The 25,689-nt window shown below is 53.9% G+C and overlaps 1 protein-coding gene across 1 annotated transcript in view; it reads right to left on the bottom strand.

Moving 5' to 3' along the window:
* Nucleotides 1-4,922: 4,922 nt before the first annotated feature.
* Nucleotides 4,923-25,689, bottom strand: part of RPH3A (rabphilin 3A) — a 142,770-nt gene continuing 122,003 nt past the window's right edge. Inside the window, exons 6-20 of the mRNA XM_058656636.1 lie at nucleotides 23,700-23,829; nucleotides 22,493-22,579; nucleotides 22,001-22,166; nucleotides 19,961-20,098; nucleotides 17,928-18,014; nucleotides 16,096-16,335; nucleotides 14,136-14,215; nucleotides 12,857-12,931; nucleotides 12,195-12,304; nucleotides 10,834-10,960; nucleotides 10,280-10,336; nucleotides 9,570-9,724; nucleotides 7,281-7,362; nucleotides 5,899-5,995; nucleotides 4,923-5,764 (exon numbers count right to left, since the gene is read on the bottom strand). Coding sequence (XP_058512619.1) covers nucleotides 5,634-5,764; nucleotides 5,899-5,995; nucleotides 7,281-7,362; nucleotides 9,570-9,724; nucleotides 10,280-10,336; nucleotides 10,834-10,960; nucleotides 12,195-12,304; nucleotides 12,857-12,931; nucleotides 14,136-14,215; nucleotides 16,096-16,335; nucleotides 17,928-18,014; nucleotides 19,961-20,098; nucleotides 22,001-22,166; nucleotides 22,493-22,579; nucleotides 23,700-23,829 — 1,762 coding nt within the window. The 3' untranslated portion in view covers nucleotides 4,923-5,633. The remainder of the gene's footprint in view (nucleotides 5,765-5,898; nucleotides 5,996-7,280; nucleotides 7,363-9,569; nucleotides 9,725-10,279; nucleotides 10,337-10,833; nucleotides 10,961-12,194; nucleotides 12,305-12,856; nucleotides 12,932-14,135; nucleotides 14,216-16,095; nucleotides 16,336-17,927; nucleotides 18,015-19,960; nucleotides 20,099-22,000; nucleotides 22,167-22,492; nucleotides 22,580-23,699; nucleotides 23,830-25,689) is intronic.

Here is a 25,689-nt window from a genome sequence, read left to right as displayed (position 1 = left end):
TCTTTTTTCTTCCACTAACAGCCTAGCCTTACTGTAGACGCCGACGATGTTGCTTGTTCACCCCCAGCCAGGGGAGGTCAAACTTGAAAGCAAATCTTGTTCTGCCCACCGTGTGGCCGGCACTGGAGGTCCAGGCTGGGCCTCATTCCCGCGTGGGATAGGAGGAGGTTGCTTTCGGAGAGGATGCGGGAGGGGGAGGGTGGCTCCCAGAGGCTGCAGGGAGGATGAGGAGGGATCCCTCACAGGCACTGTTGGAATCCGACAGGTGAAGCACGCCTGGCATTTCGTGATGAGAACGTATCGCAAAATCTTTTAAACAAGCGAGTCAGAAGAAAGAATTTTGAATGCTTTCGTCTTAAAAAAAAATAATAAAAGTTGGAGGAGATGCGTGTGTGTGCCCCGATTTGGGCTTGACAGGATGCAAACTTGTATTGAAGCATCACACATGCCCTCTGAGTATGGACAACTTTTGTAGGTCAGGTGTGAAGACAGACATAGGGGAATTCTTGGTTGTTTTTTGTTTGTTTTGGTTTTTTTTTTTGTTGTTGTTGATAATGTTGTAATATTCCATGATTTTCTATAACAATGCATGCATGTTGAAAAAAAAAACACAAAAAGAGCAGTAAAACCTGAAGTGGAAAGATAACCTGGGGGCTGGGGTGGTGGTGGAGTAGCATGTTAAGCCGCTTGCCTTGCTGGCGTCCACAGAGAGCTGGCTTGAGTCCTGGCAACTTTGCTTTTAATCTAGCTCCCTGCTACTGCACCTGTGGAGTTGGTAGGTGGTGGCCTCAGGTCCTGGGTCCCTGCCATCGACATGGGAAAACCAGATGGAGTTCCCGCTTCCTGGCTGTGGCTTGGCATAGCCTTGACCGCTGTGGCCATTTGGGGAGTGAACCAATGAACGGAAGAGCATCACTCTCTCTCTGCTACTTTGCCTCTCTCTCTTTATTGATTTACTTTTTATTTTTATTGGAAAGTTAGATATACAGAGAAGGAGGAACAGGGGGAAGAACTTCCATCTGCTGATTCGCTCCCCAAGCATCCGCAACAGCTGGAGCTGAGCTGATCCAAAGCCAGGAGCCTGGAGTCTCTTCCGGGTCTCCCATGCGGGTGCAGGGTCCCAAGGTTTTAGGCTGTGCTCGACTGCTTTCTCAGACCACAAGCAGGGAGCTGGATGGGAAGCAGGGCTGCCAGGACATGAACTGGCACCTATATGGGATGCCGGCGCATGTAAGATGAGGATTTTAGCCACTAGGCTACCCTGCCGGGCCTTTTCTCTCTCTTTTTTAAAGCAATGATCCTGACACTCAAAAACTATCACTACAAATGTGGCGTAGATCTTCTAAGATGTTCTCCATGTTTATGCATAGACACTTAGCACACTTCTCTCACTTTTTTCTTTCTAAAGAGTGTCGTCCTAAGAGTGGGCATTTTGTATAGCAGTGAATACACTGCTGGGGGCACCTCCATCACATGTTCAAATGCCTGCATTTGCGTGCTGGCTCTCCACCTGCTCCAGCTTCCTGCTAGAGCACACCCTGTTTGGCGGCAGGTCATGGCCAAGTGCTTGTATTCCTGCCACATATAGTGCTGATGGAGTTCCCGGCTCTGGCCTGGCCCAGCCCTGGCTGTTGTGGGCATTTGGGAAATGAACCCGCAGGTGGCAGATTGGTCTTTGTCTTTTTTTCATCTCAAATAGATGAAAAAGTATTTTTAAAAGTCTCTCAAAAACACATATATTTTCCTATAGAAATGTGCATTTCTATGCACATTTTAAAGCCCTCTCCTGCATGTATTCAGTGCTGGAAATTTCTGAGAACTGCTTTTACTGCCTCACATGTGGATAGGTGCTTTTAAAAAAATTTTTTTTCATTTAATTCAAAATATGTCAAAACTTCTATTGAGACGTGTCCTTTGCCTCCGATGATATGTAGAAGTGTCTCATCTAGTCTCCATGTATTTGAGGATTTTTCTAGCTTTTCTTCCTGGGTGTCTTGTTCAGTTTCACTGCAGTAAGCAACAGTTTATGGGATCGCTCTTCTTTGAAACATGGGCAGGTGTACTTTCTGGAATGTGGTTCATGGTGACCCACGTGCTGGGTCAAGCTTGAGGTGAGTGTGGGTGGGGTGTGGTTGTCTGAACCATTCTGTGCACACCGGTGAAGTGTCTTTCTTCAACACCCTTCTCTGACCGGCTCACCAGCCAGCTAGGACCTCTCACTTTCACCTCCTAATAGATTAGCCCACCCCCGGGGCAGGAGGGAAGCGGAGTTCCGGGGGCTTCTGACAGTGCAAAGATGGTCTACTCCCCAACAGGGGCGTGTGGCTCACAGACCCTGCTTGCTCCCAGCCGTGCTTCTGGCCCAGGGGGAGTCCTGTTCATGACATGTATATCTAGGCAACAAGATGCAAAGAATCCCAACCAACACACTGTGCTCCTTGGAGAACCAACACGGCACTTTCTGAAAGATGCGGAGTGACACCTACTGTGAAGACATCACTGGGACATCGCGAGGGACCCACGCTGCTCGGCTGCCTCTGCCTCCCCCACCTGGAGCCATCATCTGGCACCAGCTGGAGTCATCTCAGCTTCGGCCGTGTGGAGGCACTGGGGACCCCACTTTCAGCTTCTATGTCCTGTGTGTGGTTAGTGCCAGCTCAGACAGGACCTTGGCAGCTACTACCCAGGAGCCTGGGGCATCTGTCCCTCCCTGAATGCCAAGGGCTCTTCATTGGTTATGCCCTGGGGACAACTCTGAAGTGTTTGTGATTGGACCCGTTTTCCAGATGAGGGAATGGAGACCTAGGGTGGCATAAGGACCTGGCCAAGCTTCTACAGGCTGGACTTTTCCCCCAAACCTCCACTGGTCCCCAGAACTTTATTTCACGGGAGGAAAAGATAAATCAGAATTTTTCAGCTTGTGGCTGCCAAAGTGTGCTTATCTCAGTCTGTTGGGGGCCAAGATGGACTATTAGCTTTGTTTTCTATTTCAGCCCATGACTGATGGCGGCCACCTGCAGCCCTGTAGGAAACACCAAGTATTGATTAGCGACATCTGCCCTAAACACAGGACAGAACTGCAGTGTCTAGTGGCTGAGGCTGCCCTGTTCCCAGCTGCCACCTTTCGCCACCTGGTGGCAGGTAGCTGAACTGCAGGAGCACCTGATGCACTTCGTGTAGGGTGGCATTACAGAGAAGCCCACGACAAGGACCCAACGATAAATCTCCCAGGTGCTTCTGATCCGCTGCCTTCTGCAAGCAGTATGGAGAACTACGCATTAGGGAGTGAGAAAGTGTCTCAGATTTGGCTGGAAGGACAGAACTGATGCTTCTTTCTGGGAAACGACCACCACCCCTGCCCACACGTCCAACCACTAGGTGAAGAAGCTGTGTGGACGTGAGCGCCCATCAAGCTCATTTCCAGAATGCAATACCCACCCCAGCGAAGCCCCGGAGGTGGAGCCTCTTTGCCGGCTGGCAGGTGCTAGACCACAAAGGAGGCGACCCTTGCTGTCACCCCACAGACAGGAACTCAGCTGGGCAGCTGCTGGCCTGGTGCCGCCCACGCCTGATGTCCCAATTCTACGACACCTTTTAGCCTTGGCTGTGCCTAATGCTGTCGCCCTTGGGACATGCCCCAGAAAGGACACAGGTGTGCCTTCAGATGGGTAAGCATCAGCAGAATGTAGTCTCATGGGAATGGGGACAGTCAGGTTACCCCGAACCCATCTACACTCACACCTGCTCAGGAAGAGATCTCCCCAGGGGAGCAGGCTCCATGTAGACCCCCCTGCTGCATCTCCAGTGCCAGGAACTTAGTAGCTGCTCAGTAAACACCACCTGAATAGCAGTTAGGGCTTGGGGGAAGGCAGAGCTTCCAGACACCAGAAAGGAGGGATGGAGATCACCGCTTTCCTGGATGTTCCTACTTTATTGTTGACTAGGTCATCACAAAGAGGCCGCTGTGCATGCACCACAGGGCGGTGTGTGTGCGCGCAGTCTAGTCAGGGGGCTGTTATGTTTGTCAGGGAAAGCGCGTGCCCAGGCTTGGGGCACCGGGAGCTCACTGCATGCCGATTCCAGCGCCAGTGCCAGCGTTGGGCCTGCATGACAACAGCCAGCATGCAGTCCCCTATGGGCCAACTGTGGGGAAAAGAAGGGCGGCTGAAAGGAGGGCCCACAGGGGACCTTGGCAGGAAGACAGATGGGGGTACGCGTCTGGGCACAGCGGGTTCAGCCGCTGCTTGCTACGCTGGCATTCCGTATCGGAGAGCTGGTTGACTGCTCCACTTCCCATCCAGCTCTCTGCCAGCACACCAGGCAAAGAGGCCGGGAACGGCCCAAGGGCTTGGGGCCCTGCACCCACGTGGGAGACCCAGAGGAAGCTCCTGGCTTTGGCCTGACCGTTGTGGCCATCTGAGGAGTGGGCAGCAGGTGGATGGTCTCTCCTGCTTGTCTCTTTGTGAATCAATCAATCTTAAAAAAAAGGCAGTTGGCGGGCTGGCAGTTCCTGCCTGCCCCAGCGATGGTAACGAGCTTATACCTGGAAAGTGACCGCCGGGGGAGCAGGTTAGGGGTGGGTGGGAGGAGGAAGCTGTAACCTGGGGCAGGGGTTCTGTCAGCCCTGGTCTGCTCTGTTGGCTTCTATAGAGAATGGAATGGACCGTGGGGCAGCCCTTGACAGAGAAGGAGGGGGTCGTGGAAGGGAAGCCTGTTCGGACCCAGCCTCTAGTTCGTGAACCGCCGGCAGCCGCTGATGCTGGGGTCTGAGTTCTATAGGGCGTTATGTCCTGGTAGGCAGGGCAAAGCGGGCACAAGAGATGGAGACAGCGACTTTGGGGGTTCAGAAGGTGGGATCGGGCAGGGACGTCTGTCTATTTAAGTCGTGTGAGGGAGGGAGAGAGTTGGAGCTCAGCCCTCCCCCCTACCCCACACTCTGGGGGGGCTGTGGCATGGAATTCCCTCCATGGGGCATCTGTAGGACCCCGGGGTGCTCCCTTGTAGCCCTCTGGCCCTGTCCCTGGAGGGGTGCTGACTTAGGAGGCTTGGTGCTTGAGGTTCAGACAGGTCGGGTGGGGTCCAGGCCATGGCGGGCGCCCCCTCCTCTTCAGGTATTGTTGGGACTCCCGGTGGGAAGGGAGGCGGGGGGAAGGGTGGATGATGGAGAAGGGACACATCAGGGCGCCCAGGAGCAGACGGCCCGTGGGAGAAGGTGACAGCAGAAGAGGCAGGTGATGTCCCCCCAGTGAGGGGGCGGGGGTCACCAGCTCCTCCAGGGCCTGGGAGGGGCAGGCTGCTGAGCCCTTGGTCTCTGGCCCTGCCCTGGGGGTATGCTTCAGGGGGTGCAGTGGGGGCCGACGTGTGCTCCCCTGGGGCCTTCAGCAGACATGACACACGGATGGACACTGGCAGTCACGGACTTCTCTCTTCCCCATCCCTGCAGCTCAGTCCCAGGGACCAGAGAGGCGCTGCAGGCCGAGCCTGGGTGCCAGCATCAGGGGAGGAGGGGGGCGGAGCAGCAGGTCTTTGGCAGCGGAGCCCAAGGTGGAGGGCAGCTGGGCACGCAGTGGGTGAGGGCGGGAGAGGCACAGAGAAAAGGGGCTGGAACGAAGCGGCAGCTGGGGGCATGGTTTCTAGTCGCTGGCCACGTGGTTCTCATTCTGCAACTGGTGCCAGCGCTCGATTCTCTTGTCCTTGTTCTTCAGACACTCGTACCAGTGTTTCAAGCGCTCGCCCTTGGCCGAGATCCCCAGCTGGCAGCCCCCTGCGGAGGGAAACAGCAGGGGTGGAGTGGAGCTCAGGCTGCAGCAACCTGGGGCTCGCAGTCTAGACCTCTGGGGGCAGGTGTATGTGTGTGTGTGTGTCTAGTGGGGGGTTCTCTGTGGGCGGGGTGCTCACCGATATAGTCGTTGGACTTGCCAATGTCGTAGTCCCAGACTGAGATGTCCAGAGATTTCTTTGCCAGGTCGCTGTGTTTGATATCATAAAAAAACTCCTGCATGCAAGCAGACACGTGGGAGTGACTGAGAGGTCCCGGGCAGGCTGAAGCTGGGTGTCTGGAATCAAGGTGGTCCCCGGGAAGCCCCTTCCAACACAGGCTCCGTGGAACCGAGCCCCGTGGCTCGTGTTGCGGTGGTGCCAGGGAATTCTTGGAAACCAGCCAGGAAGGCATCCCAGGACGGCCGGCCTGCTCAGGCCTCCCCTGAGGCAGCTGAGTGGACTCTGCCCTTTCTTTCAGGAGCTTCCGAAGGGGGCTCCCCTTGGCTGTTTAGGGAAGGCAGGCAGAGCTGACTGAGCCTTCACTTGCCAGTATTTTAAAGAAGCAACTTTTCTGCTGAGTTACAAAATTCATTTGTGTTTGATGTGGGAACAAATGGGAACAAGGAAACCTCCTATAGTCTACCTCAGGACAACCAGTGGCAACACCGGCCCATGTGTGTAACAGGTGCGGCAGACGACTGCAGCCCAAGCGGTACTAAGTGTGGACACGTGAAGGGCAGTGCGTCTGTAGGGGACAACACTTAGCTGTGTCCTGACAGAGGACTGAGAGTTCACCAGAGAGGAAATGAGAACTGGGGGGTAGTCCCGGAACAGGGACTTAGGGACCTGAACGCAGCTCCGGGGGACCCGAGGTGTGTGTGTGTGTGACATGTGGACGTGATGCAGCTGAGGGCTGACCGTCCCATGGAGAAGTTGGAGAGTCCCTGGGGAAGGGCTCCTGCAGGGGAGTGCCAAGGCAGATCCGTGTTGCATGAAGCACTCCTGTGCACGGAGCAGGTGCAACGCCCAGAGGCACAGGTCTAGGAGTCTACTGCCATTTTTCAAGCTTGAGATCCCAGGGCCTGGGCCAAGGCAGCAACGACAGGAACACACAGGAAGGAGTGCACCCAGGAGAGGCAGGACGGGACCTTGTACAGGACGCGACGCATTGCAGGGACACGGGACGTGAGGGACAAGGCAGCGCCGGCCAGGTGGATGGTGTGGGCGACAGGACCATTGTTGTCTCCATGCATCTCCTCAACCCCCAGCATCCCAGGCTCTGAGCTGGCTGAGGCACTGGGGACGATTTAACTCCAACAGAGCTGTCTCTGTGGACTTTCAGCTCAGGCTCGATTCCCTCCAGTGACGAGAAACTCACTCCCTCTCCTATAAGGAATTCAACCTGCTCTACAGCATAGAGTGTTTTGGGTGTGATGCCCAACATTCTAGTAGGAATTTGTTTCTCTCTGAGAACAAAGGCATGACCATAAAAAGGAGCCCCCCCAGGGGGGCAGTCTTACCTCATTAAATTCAGGATTCAAGGTTTTCTTTTTAATCTGCGTCTTGTGTTTGGCCCTCTTTCCCATGTCTGGTTTTAGCCAGCTGGGGAGAGACATATCGGGCCATTAGGGATGGAGCAGGTGACCGTGAGAAGCCCACTCCTGCGCCCCGGTCCCAGAAGCCCCAGTGGTATCAGGGGAATGAGTGACTGGCACAGATTGCAAGTTAAGCTGACATCGATAAAGATTTGTATGTGTCAGAGTGTGGGCTTGGTTAGGGCTCTCGCTGCATGCAGCCCCCTGCGTGAGCTTGGTCCTCACAGCAACCCTGGATGGCCACAGCCAGGACCCTCATTTCACTTACACAGAAACAAGGGCCCAGAGAGGCTGAGCTACATGCCCTGGGCACACAGCTCCACGGACCACATTGAGGGCCATACAGGTGGTGTCTGGCATACAATGCTTTATGGCCTCTTGGGCTGACCTCCCCCCTTGGGCAGCTCCCGGGGAGCTGCTGGACATGAGGACAGAAAGGAGAGGAGACAGAGGTGACGACTGTCACTCCCCTGCTCTAGAACGTTTGGCTTCCCTGTGATCTCCAGGTCAAGTTCGAAATCCTTAGTGTGGCCTCAAGACCCTGAGGCTGCTTGGGTCCCTGCCATATCTGGGCCTCAGTCCCCTCTCTCCCCCAGGGCTTTTGCACATGCGGCTGCTGCTGCTTGCCAGGGTGTTTCTCAGAGTTGACAGTGCATGATGCACAGTGGGTGCTCGGTCAGTATTGGAGGATGGGGAGTGAGTCATTGGAACGAGGCTGGAACGTGTGGATTCTGATCTGGGCTTTTCCTGAGAGCCCTCTGCCACATGGGCATAGCCTCACCGTGTTTCAGGTTCTGGAGCTACTAGGAGGGCAAATGTTCCTCTCTCCTTCACAAAGATGAAACTGAAATTCACCATGTGTCAAGCAAAAATAAATGACCTAGAAAATTAGAATGACCTAAAAACAAATGTGGATCTGATTGGAAGCCGCTTAATGGCTCATTGTCCTTCACAGCGACAGCAGCCTGCGAGCCGTCTCACTATCGGTTTTCCGGGAGGGCTGCATGGAGGGGCGAGGGGGTGGGGGCCATGGTTTACCACTTGGCACGGGGCAGAGCGTTGTTGGGATGTGGCACAGTGCTCTGTGGGTCAGGTTCAAATCCATATTGCTCCTAGAAGCTGCCTCCCTGCCTGGTGCGTGTGCTTTGTGAACTAAATCCTTACTTGGAGGAAACCTTAAGCCTATGCTGGGCTGTCCATGAGCCACTGGCTTAAGCGACAAAAGCTGTTTTCTGCCGTGGGAGGCAGAGGGGGAGGGAACACTGGGCAGGAGATGGCATGCTGGCTGCTTTGCACCGTGAGTTAGACCAGGGGTGGTGGTGGTTGGTCACAGCCATTGCAGTAGGTGCTTAGCAAGCACTTACCATGTTCCACACCCAGGGAACAGGGTACCTGTCCCAGCTCAGGTTGCAGGGGCGATACTGACTGATGCTGCCCCATGTTATCCAGGAGGCTGTTATCAGGGACCCCGGGCAGCCCCAATCCTGATCATGGGAGATACAGAGCTCCCATCTCCTAGGAGAGAGGCTTTGTGCTCCTGGACCCCCTGGAATGAAATGTCTGCCCTGCAACCCAAGATCCTCCTTGCTCACACTTCCTGTCTTCCCTTCCTCCTTTACATGGCCCAGGCCTGCTGCAAGGTCCACGCGGTGCCCTCTGAGCTTTCCCCTGGTCCTTTCTGGTGCTCCTTGCAGGCATGTCCCCCAGCTTGCCATCACATCCCCTCTGAGGGCTGTCTCCTCTCTCTCCATTTTATATCGGGGCCCAGAGGGATAATGCTGCAAGCATAATCCCAAATCCAAAAACGCTTCCAGTATCAAGCATTTCAGGTAAGTCACCCATGAGTTTCTTGAAATCAGGGAATGACTATGTGTCCATTGTGCCAGGGAAGGGAGTGAGGAGAGAATAAGCAAGGAGTAACACTGGTGACCAACTCCTTCCTCCTTGTATCCCCACATCCGAATGTCTCCCTGTGGATGCCCCGTGATGAACCCCAAAATACCAGGATTCCCAGGGCCAGCATCAGCAGGCTGCAGACAGGACACAGCCACCGGATCGGCCAAGCCTCTAGCCTTGGATGACCACCTCTGAACCCCAGCTCTGCTGTGTGACTTGGGGCAGGCTCCTTCCCCTCTCTGATTGTCAGTGTCTTGGGGACACTGGCCGCGGCTCTCTCTCTGGGGCCCACATCACGGACACGAGGCATTGACTCACAGCTTGACGAATGGGTCTGAGTAGCCGTTGGCGTCCATGGCCGCCAGGTGCACACAGCGTATGATGCCCACGATGAGGCCACCCTGCTGAGTGCTGTACATAAGGGACACCAGGATCTTGCCTCGTTCCTCTATGTCCCCGATACGCTCCACCTGCTGCATGAGGATGAGGCGGGGAAGGAAGGCAGTGAGGGGTCAGGGAGGCAGGGGCCAGGCCTTGTGGGTGGCGGGCATTAGGGAAGAACCCCTGGAGCTGGACCAGCTCCACTGTGAGTAGCACCATGGACAGAGACAACCCAGCCTCTGGGAAGCCAGGAGGGCCGGTCTGGGGCATGGGGCATGGGGCATGGGGCAGGGCTTCCTCCTGTCTGACCTGATTGACCCAGGCGTGGGCCTTGACCCTGGCCAGGGCTGCACCCTGGACTTGAAGCCCAGTCAGAGGCCCAGGCTTGATCTCCGGCAGACACAGCTCAGCTCAGACAGCTCGCCTGTGTGCCCACGAGGGAGCTGCTCCAGTCCCTAGGGACCCATGGGCATCCTGGCTGCTGTGGGAGGTGAGGCCGCCCCACCTGGGAGGCCCAAGGGGGCAGTGGGTGGTGTGGGAGCAAGAGCAAGGCAAGGGTTGGGGGCAGCAAAGAAGAGGGAGACGGCAGGGCAGCCAGGAGGCAGCACAGACCCTGATGGTGACTTCCAGTCCCGCCCTGCACTCACCTCCTCCTCATACAGGGCCATGCCGCGGGCCGAGCCAGTGGTCCCCGCACGCTTCATCTTCAAGGAGGGGAAGAAGAGGCAAAGGAGAAATCATCTATGGGGTTCATCTCCCTACCCCACCTCAGCCCCACGCAGCCCTCCCGCTCCCAGCATCCAGGCTGAGGTGGGATGGAGGGGGTGTTCCTCCTAAGCTCCTAGGACACCCTGTACACCCTTCTTCTTCTAAGAAGGCTGTTCTGCAGCCCCGGGGCATGGTCTGCTTCACCTGTTCTGGCTGAATGGCCCAAGGGCCCAGGAACCAACCCACTGGGTGCGTCTCTCTCTATGGCACCTGGGAGTATGAAACCAGCCTGCTGGCTGCCCTTTCACTTTGCCACAGAGAGCTTTGCCACTCAGACCAGCACTGGTCAGGCAGGGCCAGCGTCCGCCCTCTCCCCTCCATAACTCCCGTAGCCTTTCGGTGGCTCTCCCCCGACACCCCACATCCCCCACCCCATCCCCGACCAAGCTCAGATCAGGGCAGGGCAGCGCCCGGAGCGGGCAAGGTCACTTACGGGGATGACCCGCTCCAAGCAGATGTTGAAATTCTTCCTCTGGTTGGGCTTCAGCTTCTTGAGGGAGAATCTGGTCTCACCGATGAACTCATTGTGGCCAAATTTGTCCTCGTCGCAGACTGAGATCCTGGCACGGACCAATGGGGCAGGGAGTGGAGGTGGGGAGAGAAAGAGGAAGCGACACTGAGCCAGGCAGTGCAGCCAGTGTGGTGGTGGGCGCTGGAAGGAAGGTTTTAGGGCCAGGGCTCTGGGTATGGCTAAGATTAGGGTCAGAATTAGGTTAGAGGTAGACAGAAGGTTAGGTTTAGAGCTGAGGCTGGGGTGAGGCTTCAGTTTAGGATTAGAGCTACGTCTGTGGATTGTGGTTAGAAATTGGAATAAAGCTAGGGTTGTGGTTAGGGTTTAGAATACAGCTAGGTGTAGAGTTAGGTTTAAGGTTAGAGCCACACCTAGGGTTAGGGTTTGGCTAGGACATAAGACTAGCCAGGTTACAGCTAGGTCTAGGGTTAAGACGAGTGTTTGGGTTATGGTTGGTGTTAGGATTAAGATCTGAATTAAGGTTTTAGGCCTAGGGTTGAGATTAGGGATACACACACACAGGAAAGGGTTGACCTGCTGGTGCTGGTTTGGGTTACTGGTAGACTATTATGGATTAGGTTTAAGGTTAGAGTTAGTTCTGGGGTTAAGGTTAGAACATTCAAATGGCTTCAGGGTTGTCACCTCTATTTCTTTGCTGCGGTCACTCGCACACAGCAGGTGCACACACCCATAGCCTGATGTGCCTATACCTGCACTACAACCTCCACTCACAGTAAGATACCAGCACCCCCAGGGCCTGCTATGTAATCTTCCAGCTACTCCTGACTCCCAGACAACGGCCCCATCTCAACCTCTGGCCCCAGCGAGTCTGGCGCCTTCCTGCTTTTGACCTTCTTGTGAGCAGAGCCACATGCCTCCATGTTTGGCTTCTTTGGCTCAGCACTGCATCACCTTTGTGTCTGAGTGTTCCAGGCTGTCCAGGCGTCAACAACCACAGATCGAAAACATTTGGGGGAAAACTCGTACGTACAGGGAACACACATGGGTGTTTTTCTGCCTCCTATTCTCTAAGCAACAAAGCAGAACCACTCCTGAGTCGGGGGTGGAGATGTGGGAGCGTGTGTCCCAGGCACACATAACCCCATTGCCTATCAGGGGCCTGAGCAACCACAGGCAGTGGTCTCTGTGGAGGGTTCTGGAGTGTACATACTATGGATAATGGCTGTGTTCCCTAGGTTTCTTCTGGAAGCATGCACTGTTTGTGGAAAGCTAAGGCAGCTGCTTTTCTGAGGAGCGGGCCCTGGCAGCTGTGCCCCAGGTACCTGAGGGTCTTCCTTTGCATGTCCTCATCCGTGATGCCATGGTAGACCAGCGTCTCATTCCAGACAGGGTTCCGCGTGTTGCGCAGGGTTTTGGTTCGCAGTTTGTTGGACTGGAGCCCCGGGAAGAGGGACAGGCAGATGTTGGCCTCAGTGGGGAGCCCATCTTGGAGCCCCAGCTGTGAGCTGGGTGTTTATTTGAGGGGGAGGGTGGGCAAAGGGGGAGGAGCATCTGGAGTGTGGCTGCCGCAGGGCATGTTTGGAGAAGGAAGGGGCACCTTTGGGTAAAGCAGTCAAGGTGGGCTCGGGGTCCCCCAACCTTGTACACACAGTCCCAGGCGTAAGCCCATCTGGGAGGTACAAATCTGAAACCTATTCCTTTGAGGGGAAGAAAAATCCCTAACTGAGGGAGGTCTGGGTCCCAGGAAGGAGCTGGGATGGTGCCTTCTGACCCCCAGGAGCACCCCCATTGCCTGAAACCCTCTGGAGGAGAGGGAGTGTTCCTTGTGTCCTGGGAGAAAAGGCTGGAGATGCCCCTCCAGGGACTCCCAGCTCCTCCTTAACCACGGCATGGGCTCTGCCCCCAAACGGGGGAGGGGAGGAGCCCAGGAGCAGGTTCTGAGATCAGACCTTGGGTGCCTGCCAGGATGCAGACCACACGGTACCTTGCTGGCCCCCGGCAGGAGATGCAGCTTCACGTAGGGATCGGCCAAGCCGTTGGAATCCATGGGCTTCAGTCCCTGCAGGAGAGGGAGGCAGGGTGAGGGCCCAGGGCCGGCAGGCAGTGGGCATAGCCCTGGCATCCGCTTCGCCCATCGGCCCACTCCGGGAGAAGAGGAGGCTGCAGCACTGTGCAGGGAGCCCTGGGAGGAGGCAGAGAGGGCTTGAGGGGCAGCACTGACTAGCTGTACCACCTCGGGTTAGTTCTCAGCCTGAGCCTGAAGCCCTCAGATCTGCCTCCCCATCCAGCCCCCCGCACAGTGCTGTGTCTCCACTGAGGCAGATGTGGGGTGAAGGTGGGTCATTGCCCTGAGCCAGCCCCTGCCCCAAGTTCCCGGGGCTCACACACACTCTGTGCACACATCTCACCACGGGGCTCCTCTTAAACCCTGCCCCCCACCCCCCACCCCCGTCTCAGCACAGACACCATGGGGGTCCTCAGAGGAGTGAATCTGGTAAGCTCAGCCACATCCCTCACCAGCCATGTGACCTCAAGCTCAGACTTTCCAGGCCTCAGTTTCTCTGTATCATATGGTGGACACAGCCCTGCCTCAAAGATGCCCAGGCAGACGAAGTGGCACAGCGCATGCACTGGCCTCTGTGTGTCCCTGGAGGTGGGGCATCATGCATCTGCTGGGGTGGCTGATCCACGGCAGGTGCTCAGGCATGCTTGAGGAAGGAAGGGCTTGGTACAGGGGGCTGGGTGTGGCATGAGGTGTTCCCTGCTTAACTAATCAGCCAAACCTGGCCATCTGAAGAGCAAATGAACAAGGCCTCTCTTCTTAAGATTAATTTATTTGAAAGGCAAAGTAATGGAGAGGGAGAGACAGAGAGAGAGATTACCCAACTACTGGTTCACTCTCTGAATAGCCACAACAGCTAGGACTGAGCTGAGCCAAGCCAAAGCCAGGAGAATAGAACCCCATCCAAGTGCGGGTCCAGACACTGAGCCATTCTCTGCTCCTTTCCAAGCACATGAACAGGGAGCTAGATTGGAAGTGGAGCAGCCAGGAATTGAACTGGCATGGGGACGGGCCTTTAGCACACCAGGGACTCATTCCCCAGGCACGCACTGTGGCTACCAACTGTCCTCTTCTCCCCACTGTCATGGTCATTGCCACAGACAGACAAGGCCCAGACAGGCCTGGCAGGTCAGCCCCACAAGCTGGGCCTCCTTCAGAGATCCCCCTACCCCACCAGCCAGGCCTCCTGGTCCATACCCACCTTGGCTTTAATGATGGTGCATTGCAAGGAGCTGTTGTCCTGGTCATACAGTAAGCTGAACTCCAGGGCACCCAGGGTGGCTGTAGGAACCAAGAGAACCCTCATTCAGCCACTCAGCACTTCCTGAGCCATGAAACTGCACCAGACAGGGGGACTCCACGCCTGTCCTGGTCACCCATCCCAGAGCCCCTCAGCACACCTGGGTCTGCTCATCATTGGTGCACCTGCCTGGTGAATGGCTTCCTGTCGTGCTAGACTGGCAGTGCCATGAGGGTGAGGGCTGGGCCCGTTGTGAGGCCTGCTGCATTCCTGCTAAGAGCAATGCAAGGCACGCAGTAGGTGCTCACTGACAAGGGGGCTTTGAGGAGCTCACGGAGAGATTGCATGACCTTGCCACTGCACTTTCCTGTAAGTCTCACAAAGCTGACTTGTTTTGCAGAAGGGATACATGAGGCTTAGCCTTTGCTGCTCTCTCTGCTGGCAATGCTCTCCCTCTGGATCCTCCTATGGCTGGCACCTTCTCGTGCTGCTTCTCTGGCCAAATGTCTCCTCCTCGAGGAAGCCCTCCCTGATCTCCCCATCTAAAGCAGCTCCCCCACCCATCCATCCTCATCCGCCATATTTTATTTCCTCCATGGTGTTCTATTTATTTGAAATGAACTTGCTGATGTGTTGTCTCTGCTGCAATGTTAGCTCAGCTGGTGTCCCTGATGATGGGAGGAGAGAGCAGCATGGGACAGGTTCGTTAATAAACTGCCTGGCTAAGCCATGAACAGGATGGGCCTGAGGTTAAGAGGATACACTCCATCGCTTCTCAGCCTTTTGGCTAAGATCAAGTGTAAGAGCATATACTCCGTCCACTGGGGTGCGTGGAAGGAGCAGTGGCTGCAGGCCCAGGGTGAGGACCAGGATGAGAAGAGATGGAGAGGTACCTGCAGTGTAGAAATGAACCACAGTGGGCGGAGATGAAAGGGGTAAATGTCCCCTGTCTCCTCTAAGGCTGCAGGACCGCTGCACCAAGGGCGAGCCCAGGGGGCAGAATGGGCAGTTAACACCTCACCTGTGACCCTATGCTGCAGGCCATATGAGCTTGGGCAAGTCCCAAGAGCTCCCAGAGCCCATGTCCCAGTCTGCAAAGTGGGAGCCTCCAGATCGTCTCTTCCCAGGTCCCCGTGGAAGATCCTGTGAGCTGCAGTGTTGTACTCACTGTCTGTCTCACAGTGCAGTCTGAGGGCTCAGCAGACCCTGCCCTTGGGAGCCAAGGCTGCAGGGGTGCGGAACGCTGGCTAACACGGGGTTTCCAAGTTTTGGAAACCTGTACCCAGGAGGGGCTCAGTTTGCCCTCTGCCGGCACCAGAGCTCCTAAGTGGCTTTCCGCATTACAGTGGAAAGAGAGAGAAGACGTGACGGTTGCAGTCATGGTCATGGCTGACAGTCTGTTTCTTCTGGGGCATGTTCAGACCACTTCTGCCCCGCTGCATCTGCCAGCCCCACCTTCCTCCAGCTCCCTGTGTGGTCACCAGCCACAGCGGGGGAAGAAATATCTGGTGTGTGTGTGTGTGTGTGTGTGTGTGTACAGGGGAGGAACTTAGTATAGGACTCAATGACAGATGCAATCACGTAGTAAAAGGCTACCTTGGGAGGTGTGTGATAAAGAGTTGCAGGACTAGCAAAGCATGTGCACCCAGAAGCTGACCTGGGAGTCCACTGCTGTCTCCTGACAGCACAGGGGGGATAGCACGCAAGGCCACCGAGCAGCACACTCCACGGCCACTGAGGCAGCCACGCTGAGGTTAGCAGCAGGTTCCCACACCATAGAGCAGCACTTCCGCTCTATGAATCTCACAACCGCATTGTAAGAGGGGGTAATCAAGCTTACAGGTAATCAAGCAGGGGATGCAGGAGGACAGCACTGCCCCGGGGTGGCCTTCAAAGTGACTTTTCCCAGCCTGTCACCTACTTGCTTCGTCCGAATCATAGCTGTTGGCTTCCTCGTCCTCTTCCTCCGGGGGCGGTTGCTGGCGGGCAGGGGCCCCAGCAGGCTGTGGGGCTGCGGCAGAGGCCTGGGGATGGGGGCCCGGTGGGTGGGCCGCTCGCTCGTCCCTGGCTCCAGCTGCTGAGAGGCCCCCAGCTCCTCCTGTCCTCTCCTCCCTGGGTGCGGCGGCAGCCCCTGCAGAGCCAAGGTCACCAGGTGTCACCTCTACAGGGAGACAAGGTGACAGAAAGGAGGTGACTGAATCCTGCCTTCTCAGCCACAAGCAGGGAAGCTTCAAAATGCAAGTTTCCAGGCTCCTCCCAGGACCCGTGGGTCACGCCATGGAGCTGAGTCAGACACGGGCAAAGTCAACCTCTCAGGGGTGTGGGTCCAGCCAGTCTGGGCCCAGACCCCAGCTGTGTGACCTGGAGCTAGTTCCTTGGTGTCTCTGAGACTTGGTTTTGCTCAGCCAAAGACTGGGAATGATCTGAACGCTCTCATAGTGGACAGTATCATCTTAAAAAGTGACCTGAGGTGCCTAGCATGGTAGCTTAGTGGCTGAAGTCCTTGCCTTGTATGCTCCAGGATCCCATATGGGCACCACTTCTAATCCTAGTGGCCACACTTCCCATCCAGCATCCTGCTTGTAGCTTGGGAAATCAGTCAAGGATGGCCCAAAGCCTTGGGACCCTGCACCCATGTGGGTAATCTGGAGGAAGTTCCTGGCTTTGGATCAGCGCCGGCCGCTGCAGTCACTTGGGGAGTGAATTATCGGGCTTAAAATCTTCCTCTCTGTTTCTCCTCTTCTCTGTATATATGACTTTTCAATAAAAATAAATAAATCTGAAAAAATTGACCTGAACAGAGCCTGGCTGGGGCCAGTTTTGTGGCTCATCCGCTTGCAATGCCAATGCTCTGTTTCAGAGCGCAGGTTTGTGTCCTGACTGCTCTGCTTTTTATCCAACTCCCTGCTACTGCACCTGGAAGGGCAGCAGAGGATGATTTAAGTGCTTGGGCCCTGCACCTGTGTAGGAGACCAAGATGGAGTTCCTGGCTCCTGGCTCCAGCCTGGACCAGTGCTGGCTGTTGTAGTTATTTGAGGAGTGGATCAGTGGATAGAAGATCTCTTTCCTTCTGACTCTTCATTTCATTGTCAATCTGCCTTTCAAAGAAACCAGGAAATAAATCTTCAAAGAAACACACCCAGTATCAAGTGCATTAGAAAGCCACATGGAAACTGCAGATGTGGTCCCACTGAACATAGAGTGAACTCATTCCACGTGCTATGAGGCAGGTCCTGGTATCGTTCCCATTTTATGGATAAGGAAATAGGGGCTCAGGGAAGCTCAGTGACTTGCCCGGGGTCACACCACTAGAAAAATCAAAGACCAGGATTTGAACCCAAGTACCTGTGCTCTTCAACTCATGTCCATTTGGCATTTTCTCTGTGTCCCACCTTGGTGTGGAGACTATCTAGAGTTCTGGACTTGGGGGAAGAGGAGTGACATCTAGGCTTCACTTGGTAGATATCAGGGCACAGGCTGAGCTGAATGAGACCTGGTAGCTCCCAGGGCGGTGGGAGACGGGGGCCAGCAGGCAGGCCAGGGGCACATCTCACCAGGTGGGTGTGCTGGGTAAGGCACTCCCCACCTCCTTGGGCTCCTGCTCTGCCCTGTCCATTCTCTGGGTCTTTGAGGAGCTTAGCGCTAAGGCCCAGCTCTTCCCTAACACCCAGGGCTCTGCACACAGGGCTGGGAGGTTTGGGGGTCACAGCTGAATGGCAGTGTGGCAGGTGGGGGCTGGGTGGGAACAGGCACCTGTCTGCCCCAGCTGAAGTGGCGCTGGGCTCTGCACGGAGGCCGGGGCAGGTCTGGAGGCCTGGACTGAGTTGGCACGTCTTAAACCTGCCCAAGGGGAAAGACAGTAAAGAAAATGGTTATTGCATGACTGTTCCATGCATGCACACACACATAGCGGGAGGAAGCGTGGAAGTGGCCTGGGGCAGAGGGCTTCACTTGGAGGCAACGCTGCTCTGCAACCCCCCCCAGCTCTGTCCTGTCTGTCTAGGATGCCACTTCTGGTCCATGGCAACAGCGCACAGGTCCCGTGAGTCAGCTTGCAGCCGTGTGACCTTGTGCATGGTCATCTCTGAGCCTGTTTCCTCATTTGCTAAATGGACACTATAGCATCCGTCTCCCAGGGCCACGGGAGCCTGACAGCGACAAGGCTCCACATGCGTCAGATGTGTCAAATGTTATTTGGGGTGTATGGGATTGCCTACCCCGCTTTGCAGTTGAGAAAGGGGAGGTCACTTATGCCCAAGGTCATGTGTCTGGAAATGGCCCAGGTTGGACTTCCATCCCATTGCGTCTCAGCCTCACTAAGTGGAAGGCAAATGGTGACAGTGACACAGGGTCTTCCCCGAGCCAGGAACTGCTCCGAGAGCTTCATGAGTGCTGACTTGGACTTGAAAAATGACCCAGTGAGATAAGGATGACACTGCTGCTGCTTCTGCCATGTTAGACATGCAGAAGTCCAGCGCTGTGACCTGAATTGTGGGAACACACAGTGGGCAAGGGGCAGGGCTGGGCTCTGACTTGGTGGATGGGAGGCAGAGATGTCAGCTTTATGGAGCAGGTGGCCTGCATGCTCAGCCTTGACAGACATGCCACCAGGAAGGGGACCCTGCTGCGGAAGCATCTTGCAGCAGGGATGAAGTGAGAAGCTGTACGAGAGGCACCTGGGACAGTGTCTGGAATGCAGTGTGCTTGTGGCCAGCATTCCACAATGCCGCTTATCTGGGAGTCTCACCCCCCCACTTGCATCTGACTTCACTAGAGGGTCCGGAGGGCAGGTGAGGCACAGGGGCATGTCCAGCTCTGTCTCTATATGGGAGGAAGGAAAGGCCATGAACCCACAGTGGAGGAAGAAAAAGCTAAAGGTCAAGGTGGGACTTGAATCCCAGCCCAGCTCCTCCTCTCCTTACGCCCAAATGAGGCTGCTAAAGGCCTTACACAGTGGCCAAGGGTGTCCCCAGTGGAGTGGACTCAAATCCCAGGGGTCACTGACTCCCAGAACTAGGCACTCTGGTCAAATCAATCCACTTAGGTAAGTCCAAGGCAGGGGTGGGGTGGATCCAATGCCATCTCTGAGTGACATTCTGGCCGTGCCAAGCCACTTGCTCCATGTGCATGGACACAGAGGCCGCATGCCAAGACAAGGAACACAGCAGCTGCGAGAGGGTGAGAGGCATCCTCCTTTGCTCAAAGCCAAGGGACATTCCCCCAGGGTTTTCTGGGGAGGAGTACAAAAAAAAAAAAAAAAAAAAAATCACTGTTTTTTTTCTTTCTTTTTTTTTCAAACATGTGCTGATAAGAAAAGCATACAACCAAAGTGACAGATTCTGCTGCCAGAGCTGTCTATCTTTCCTCTACCCTGGATGAAAGCCAGCATCTAGAATAGCACTTGGTCCACGGTGGGTGCTCACTGTGTTTAAGGGTGTTGGGGAGAGGGAGAAGCCTGGTGTTCCATGGCCCAGCAGGGTGACTGCAGAAAATGACATCGCATTGTGTATTTCAAAGAAGCTCCCAGAAAGGATTTGGAATGCTCTCATCACAAAGAAACCCATGTTTGGGGAGAGAGCGAGGTTGACCCTAGTTTGCACAATGTACAATTGTATGGGTACAGAAATATCACATGGTACTCCACAAATAGCTACCGTTAGGATACGCAAATTGGAACCACTGAATACATATTCATATGTAAATTGAAAAACAAAATGCCCTGCCTCCCATGCTCTTTCTCAGTTCTTTTTCCAGCACACGGATTGGAATATTCCCATCTTTCTTACCTGCTGGGCTGCAGCTGGCATCTCCCGCAGTCCCGGGGCCCTCCGTGTCTCGGCCAGACGAGCCCATTCGTGCCTCGGAGGCCCTGCGCACTGGAGGCCCATAGCTTCCTCTCACAGGAGCAGAGGCCACATCTGGGCCTAGAAAGGGGAAGGGTAAACTTAGTAGAGAAAGGGCCATGGAGGGTGGGGATGGACAGATCCCTGATCTGGGGTGTGTGTCAGAGCCAGCAGACCCCACAGGCCTTCTGACCTGAGCCCCTCCTTTCTTCAGCATCACCTGGGGGGGACCACGGAATGACAGGATGTCCTGGATTGCCAGCATTTGCAGAGCCATTCCTTAGGGAATGTCCCTAAAAGGACTCATCCGTCATCACCAAGAACCACTTGCAAAACTGAGGTCTCTCCGCTTCCCTTTTGATCTGACTCCTGTTTACAAACCCTTGTTACTTCCTTAGCATGCACACACACCCACACACACGGAAGATTAGAGGAAGTGCAGGGTTTGAGGAAGTGCAGTTGGCAGTATGTTCATACTGTTCTACAGGGAGGAGGCTTGGCCGGGAAAAGGGACTCTCCACTACTAGAATCCAGGGACTTGCTGGGGAATGCACCATTGCTTGCTGGCACTTTGGTGATTTTCTGCAAGAGCAGAGGCTATTCAGGCCCAGTCAGGAGGATAGCTTGGCGGAATGCCTTGCGGGTGCCAGGCCCCATGGTGGGTGTCTTGGGAAGTCAGCTGACGGGAGACAGACTTGGACACTTCAATTTGGAGACCTTCCACTATGCAGAAGCACTACAATCTTCATTTAGAATAGAAAGCTGTCAGCATTCATCGAAATTATTGCAAGGGTTTTATCGGATCTTAGTGGTCTGTTTCAATTGCAGTATGTTTCATTGTGTTTGCTTTTTTAAAAAACCAGCTTTACTATTCCCTTTTATTCATCATCTTAATAATTCATAATAATAGTGGGAGCGCAGAGATGCTATCAATAGTAATTGTATTTTTCTTTGACTAACTTCCTTTCTATTCATCTTCACTTTTGATTTGTCCAGCTTCAGATTTGCTTGTGGCTGATGGAAGCACAGCCCAGGCCTAGAAAAGAGCTCCCAAGAAGCCCCAATTGCCCCAGGTTCTGTTGTATAATTTGGTGGTGGCAGTCTCTATTACTTTTTAAAATATGGATTATTTATTTGTTTATTTGAAAGTCAGAGTCAGAGTGAAGGATACTTTCCATTCACCAGTTCACTCCCCAAGTGGTAACAATGGTCCGGGCTGGGCCAGGCTAAAGCCTGGAAGCCAGGATTTTATCTCCCACGTGTGTGGTACTGACCTGAACACTTGGGCCATCCTCCATTGCTTTCCCCTGGTCATTAACAGGAAAGTACATCAGATGTGGATCAGCCAGGGTATGATTTGGTATCCATATGGGATGCTGGCATTAGAGGTAGTGCCTTTACCCACTGTATCACAGTGCTGTCTCCTATTGCTAGTTTTTATTTCTATCACTGTTATAGCCCTAACTATTCCACCAGGAATGACCAAAGCCTTCTGACAGCTTCTGTCACACCTTTCATGAGAATTTACAGTAAGCTTGAAGAGCACATAAGATTCCAATCCCAGGTCCCCCAACCTAGTCATTGAAGGCCAGTGCTGTGACATAGCAAGTTAAGCCTCTGCCTTTGGTTCTGGCATCCCATACAGGCATCGGTTTGAATTCTAATTGCTCCTTTTCCAATCCAGCTCCCTGCTAATGTACCTAGAAAAGCAGTGGGAAATGGCCCAAGTCCTTGGGCCCCTATATCCACATGGGAGATCTGGAAGAAGTTTTTGGCTCCTGGCTTCAAACTGGCCCAGCTCTGGCTGTTGTGTTCATTTAGGGATTGAACCAGTGGATAGAGGATCTATGACATTCAAAGAAAAATAAATAAATCCTTTTTTGTCCCTTCGTTTTTAAAAAGACAGCCATGATTTTTAGGCATCTAGCAGGGACACCAATTGCCTGGGAGCTGTCCTTGGTGCTGAAAAAGACCTTGTCCTACCTCTAGCTGCAACACGCGCAGAGGGCCTGGGTTCAGGGGCGGGCTGTTCAGAGCCAGCAGATTCACGATCAGGCTGCTGGGGTTTGGTCTTCTTTATAGGCATAGGCTGTGGGAGGACCTGCTTGGGGAAGCCTTTGAAGAACCATGCTCCAGAACGCTTCCAGACCTGAGGAAAGAGGAAGTAAGGATGAAGGGAGAGGAAGACACAGAAAGGGAGGCATGAGGACGAAGGGAGAATGGAAGCTAGACCATAATGCATGGAGTAGAAGAGGATGAAGATGGTCACAAACTCTGGGAGGACTTTCCTTCCCTCCATCCAGGTCATCCTGCTAGTGGTCACAACCGGGCCGCTTCCTTTCAGACTATTTCCTCACCCCACACCCACCCAGAACCCCTGGTCTCCAAGCACCATCCACTTCCCAGATTCCAGGGGGAAGGAGCCAGCAAAGAAGGGTGGGTGACTTGGGCGCCAGGTGGGCTCTGGCTACTCACCTCTCTCTGCTCGATACAGATTTTGCAGAGCCACACAGGATGCGGACGGTTGTTGGAGGTTTCCACTCCACATTTAGTGCAGACGTTCTGCGGGCAAAACACAGCCCGGCACTCACTCAGGTGGGACATGCTCTGGGCTTCCGGGGGTGGAGGAAAGGGACTCAGGGATGGGGGCACTAGCCAAGCAGTCCCTTCTTTCTGGACAGATGTTCTGACTTTTTCTTCCATAGGCAAGGACAAGGAGGATAAAATGCTAATTTGAGTCATATTTCCAGTAATAAGAATTGGAATCATTCCCAAGAATGGAAAGAAGGGTTCAAGTTTCCAGAATTCACACAAAGAGGTTCTTAAGAGGAAAGGCCATATATCCATTTTGTTGGTTCATTTATTTCTTTCTCTCTGCAAGTTCTCTGAACCAACTTTCGACTGTGACTAAAAATCCAAGTCCCCAAGGATAAGGAACTTATCTGTGTAATACCATGACTGTGTGGTGGAACATTGTATTTTTGGCTGCATTTCCTGGCAGTCAAGGCAAATTAAATCTAATTCTCACTCTAGGGTTGACTTCAGCACGCAGGTTATTCAGGAAAGGTAAATGTTCCCCAGAATCCTACTCTAAATGCTAAGTGGGATGCCAGGCAGGAGCTGCAAAGTGATATTATGGATCTATCCAGCTGGCTCCATCACTTGAATGAACCCTGTTTCTTGGAAACAGACATGATGATAGTTGCAATTCTGCCCTGGAGTTGTCAATTGCAGATGGTTTAAGAGGAGAGCTGAAGGTAAAGAGAGAATATGGAGATTCCCCTTCAAGAGCTGGTGCGCTCAAATTCAATTGGTTCTAACTTGGCTTGAGGGAGGCTGTATAAGGGTTTTGAATCATAACCCAAGGCAAGAAAATGCTATAAGGATTCTGTATACACACACACACACACACACACACACACACACACGCTCATACCAGGCTATTCTAAGGATCAACTATGGATTAGGTCCCACCCTGGGTTTCATCCTGGGTGGAGCTCAGGTCTAGGAGTGTATCAAGAAGAAGCTAGGGTCAGCATTGCTTGGGAAGCCAGTTGGATATGGGTGCATCCTAACAACCACCCTTTGGAATTCAGCTCCACCCCTACACCCATGGTCCCCAAATTGGAGCTCAGGCCTTCGGCACGTGCTGAGCTGGGAAGTGAGGTAGGGGTGAGGATACCTTCTTACAGTCCTCACAGACGACACAAGCAGAGCCCAGCAGCCCCAGCTGTTCTCCACATAGAATGCAGCGGTTCACCCCATCTCCAGCCATGTTCTTCTTCATGTTCTCCAGGCGGTCCACTAAGCGCCTGAAAGCAGAGGTAGGGCATTAGAAACCGTCTTGGACTGGGCACCATCAGCAGTTAGGTAGATGGTCTTCACCATCTTGGAGTCACTGACCCTCAGTCATATGATGACAGCCACGGACCTTCCCCAAAGGCATGTGGCCATGGACTTCAGGTACAGCTTGGGGATGTGGAAGACCCACTTTCACATCTGCCCAAGTTCACCTGTTCTTCTGCCTTCAGATGATGAACTTCATCTGGTCCTTTCCATTTCATGTCATGTCCCCCAGAGAATCTGCCTTCTTGGGTCCAGGCCTGTTGATCTTATTGTCTACATGATGCTATATTGGTGCCAATTCTGATGTACCCTTTCAAATGGCTTCTTCATCTTGGGTGATCTCCCATCCCATTTCCCAGCAGGGCTATTCCCATTGTCAGGAGTTGGCATGACCACTCATTCACTCACTCACTCACAGCACAAACATGGCTGACTTCCTAGACCCCTCTCCCCCTGGCATTCAGTGACCCAGGCAAATCATGGTAGCCTGCTACAACTACCTCCCTCACATTTCCGGAATCTCATCACTTCTCTCCAATCCACCACCATCCCTTTCCTGGGCAGCTATAGTAACCTTTTAAAAGGCTCCCTGTGTTCATCTAGATCCTTCTACAATCTGTTCTTCTCACCACAGCCATGGAGATATTTCAAACACACAAATGGGATCATTTCATCTCCACCCCACTTAAAAACCTTTGTATGGCATGGTGGGTGCTGTGGCCCAGTGGGTTAAGCTACTACTTATAACATTGATATCTGATATTAGAGTGCCAGTTAGAGTCGCTTCTGATCTGCTTCTGATCCAGCTTCTTGCTTCCACCAGCAAGCAGCGAAAGATGGCCCAAGTACTTAAGCCCTTGCCACCACGTGGGAGATGCAGATGGAGTTCCAGGCTCCTGGTTTCAGCCTTGTCCGGTACTAATCATTGTTACCACTTAGAGATGAACCAATGGATGGAAGATTTATTTCTCTGTCTGCCTTTCACATAAGTCATTCTACCTCAAAATGACAATGCATTGGGTTGGATGCTGTTCCATACAGCTCCCATGGCCCTGCCTGTTTTGGCCCTGGTGGAACCTCGAGTCCCTCTCCCTCTTGGTCTTGCCTTTAGGGTCCTAGGGCAGTGGTTCTCTGGTGTATCGTTGCCAGACCGGCAGCAGTGTTGCTCGCTGGGCACTTGTTAGAAATGCAAGCTCTGGGGCCTCCCCTCAACCAAATCCAGTGGTGGGGCTCATCAGTGTGTGTTCTACAATATTTTCTTGGTGGTTCTGATGCATGCTTGAACTTTAGAATCATTTCCCTGGTAGTTTGTTTTACATCCTGTGTCTGCTTCAGTACCTTTGGACATTCTGTTTCTTGTATCATGAACGCAACCATACGCATGTACACACATGCTATCTCTTTCTGCTGTATGTGTGCATGCACGTGCGTGCGCGCACACACACACGCACACATTCATACTTTCCCTGCCTGCCTGAATCCTTCATCCTTCAGAGTACAGCTATGTCCCCTTTCTCTGACTGCCCACCGTATTTTCTCTAACAGGAACTTGCTTCTCCATAGCACTTGTCAACAACTGTGAGATTCTCTGCATGAGGTAAGGAGCTGATTGGGAAACAATCTCTGACTCCACTCCCTCCTTGAACTCTGATTCCCCAGGCCAGGGACCTTGTCTTTCCTCTCCACATACCCCTTCCCCTGCCCCATGTGCTCAGTGCCCAGTCAGTGTGTGGGACGATGACACATAATTCCTGAAGCAGTGACTGAATGACTTATGGCCGCTTACTTTCCCATCCCCAGGTCCAGCCCAAGCAAGCATGGTCTGG

Source organism: Ochotona princeps, chromosome 29 (genome assembly GCF_030435755.1).
Source record: "Ochotona princeps isolate mOchPri1 chromosome 29, mOchPri1.hap1, whole genome shotgun sequence".
Classification (NCBI taxonomy): Eukaryota; Metazoa; Chordata; class Mammalia; order Lagomorpha; family Ochotonidae; genus Ochotona; species Ochotona princeps.
This window is presented reverse-complemented; position numbering and strand designations above follow the sequence as displayed.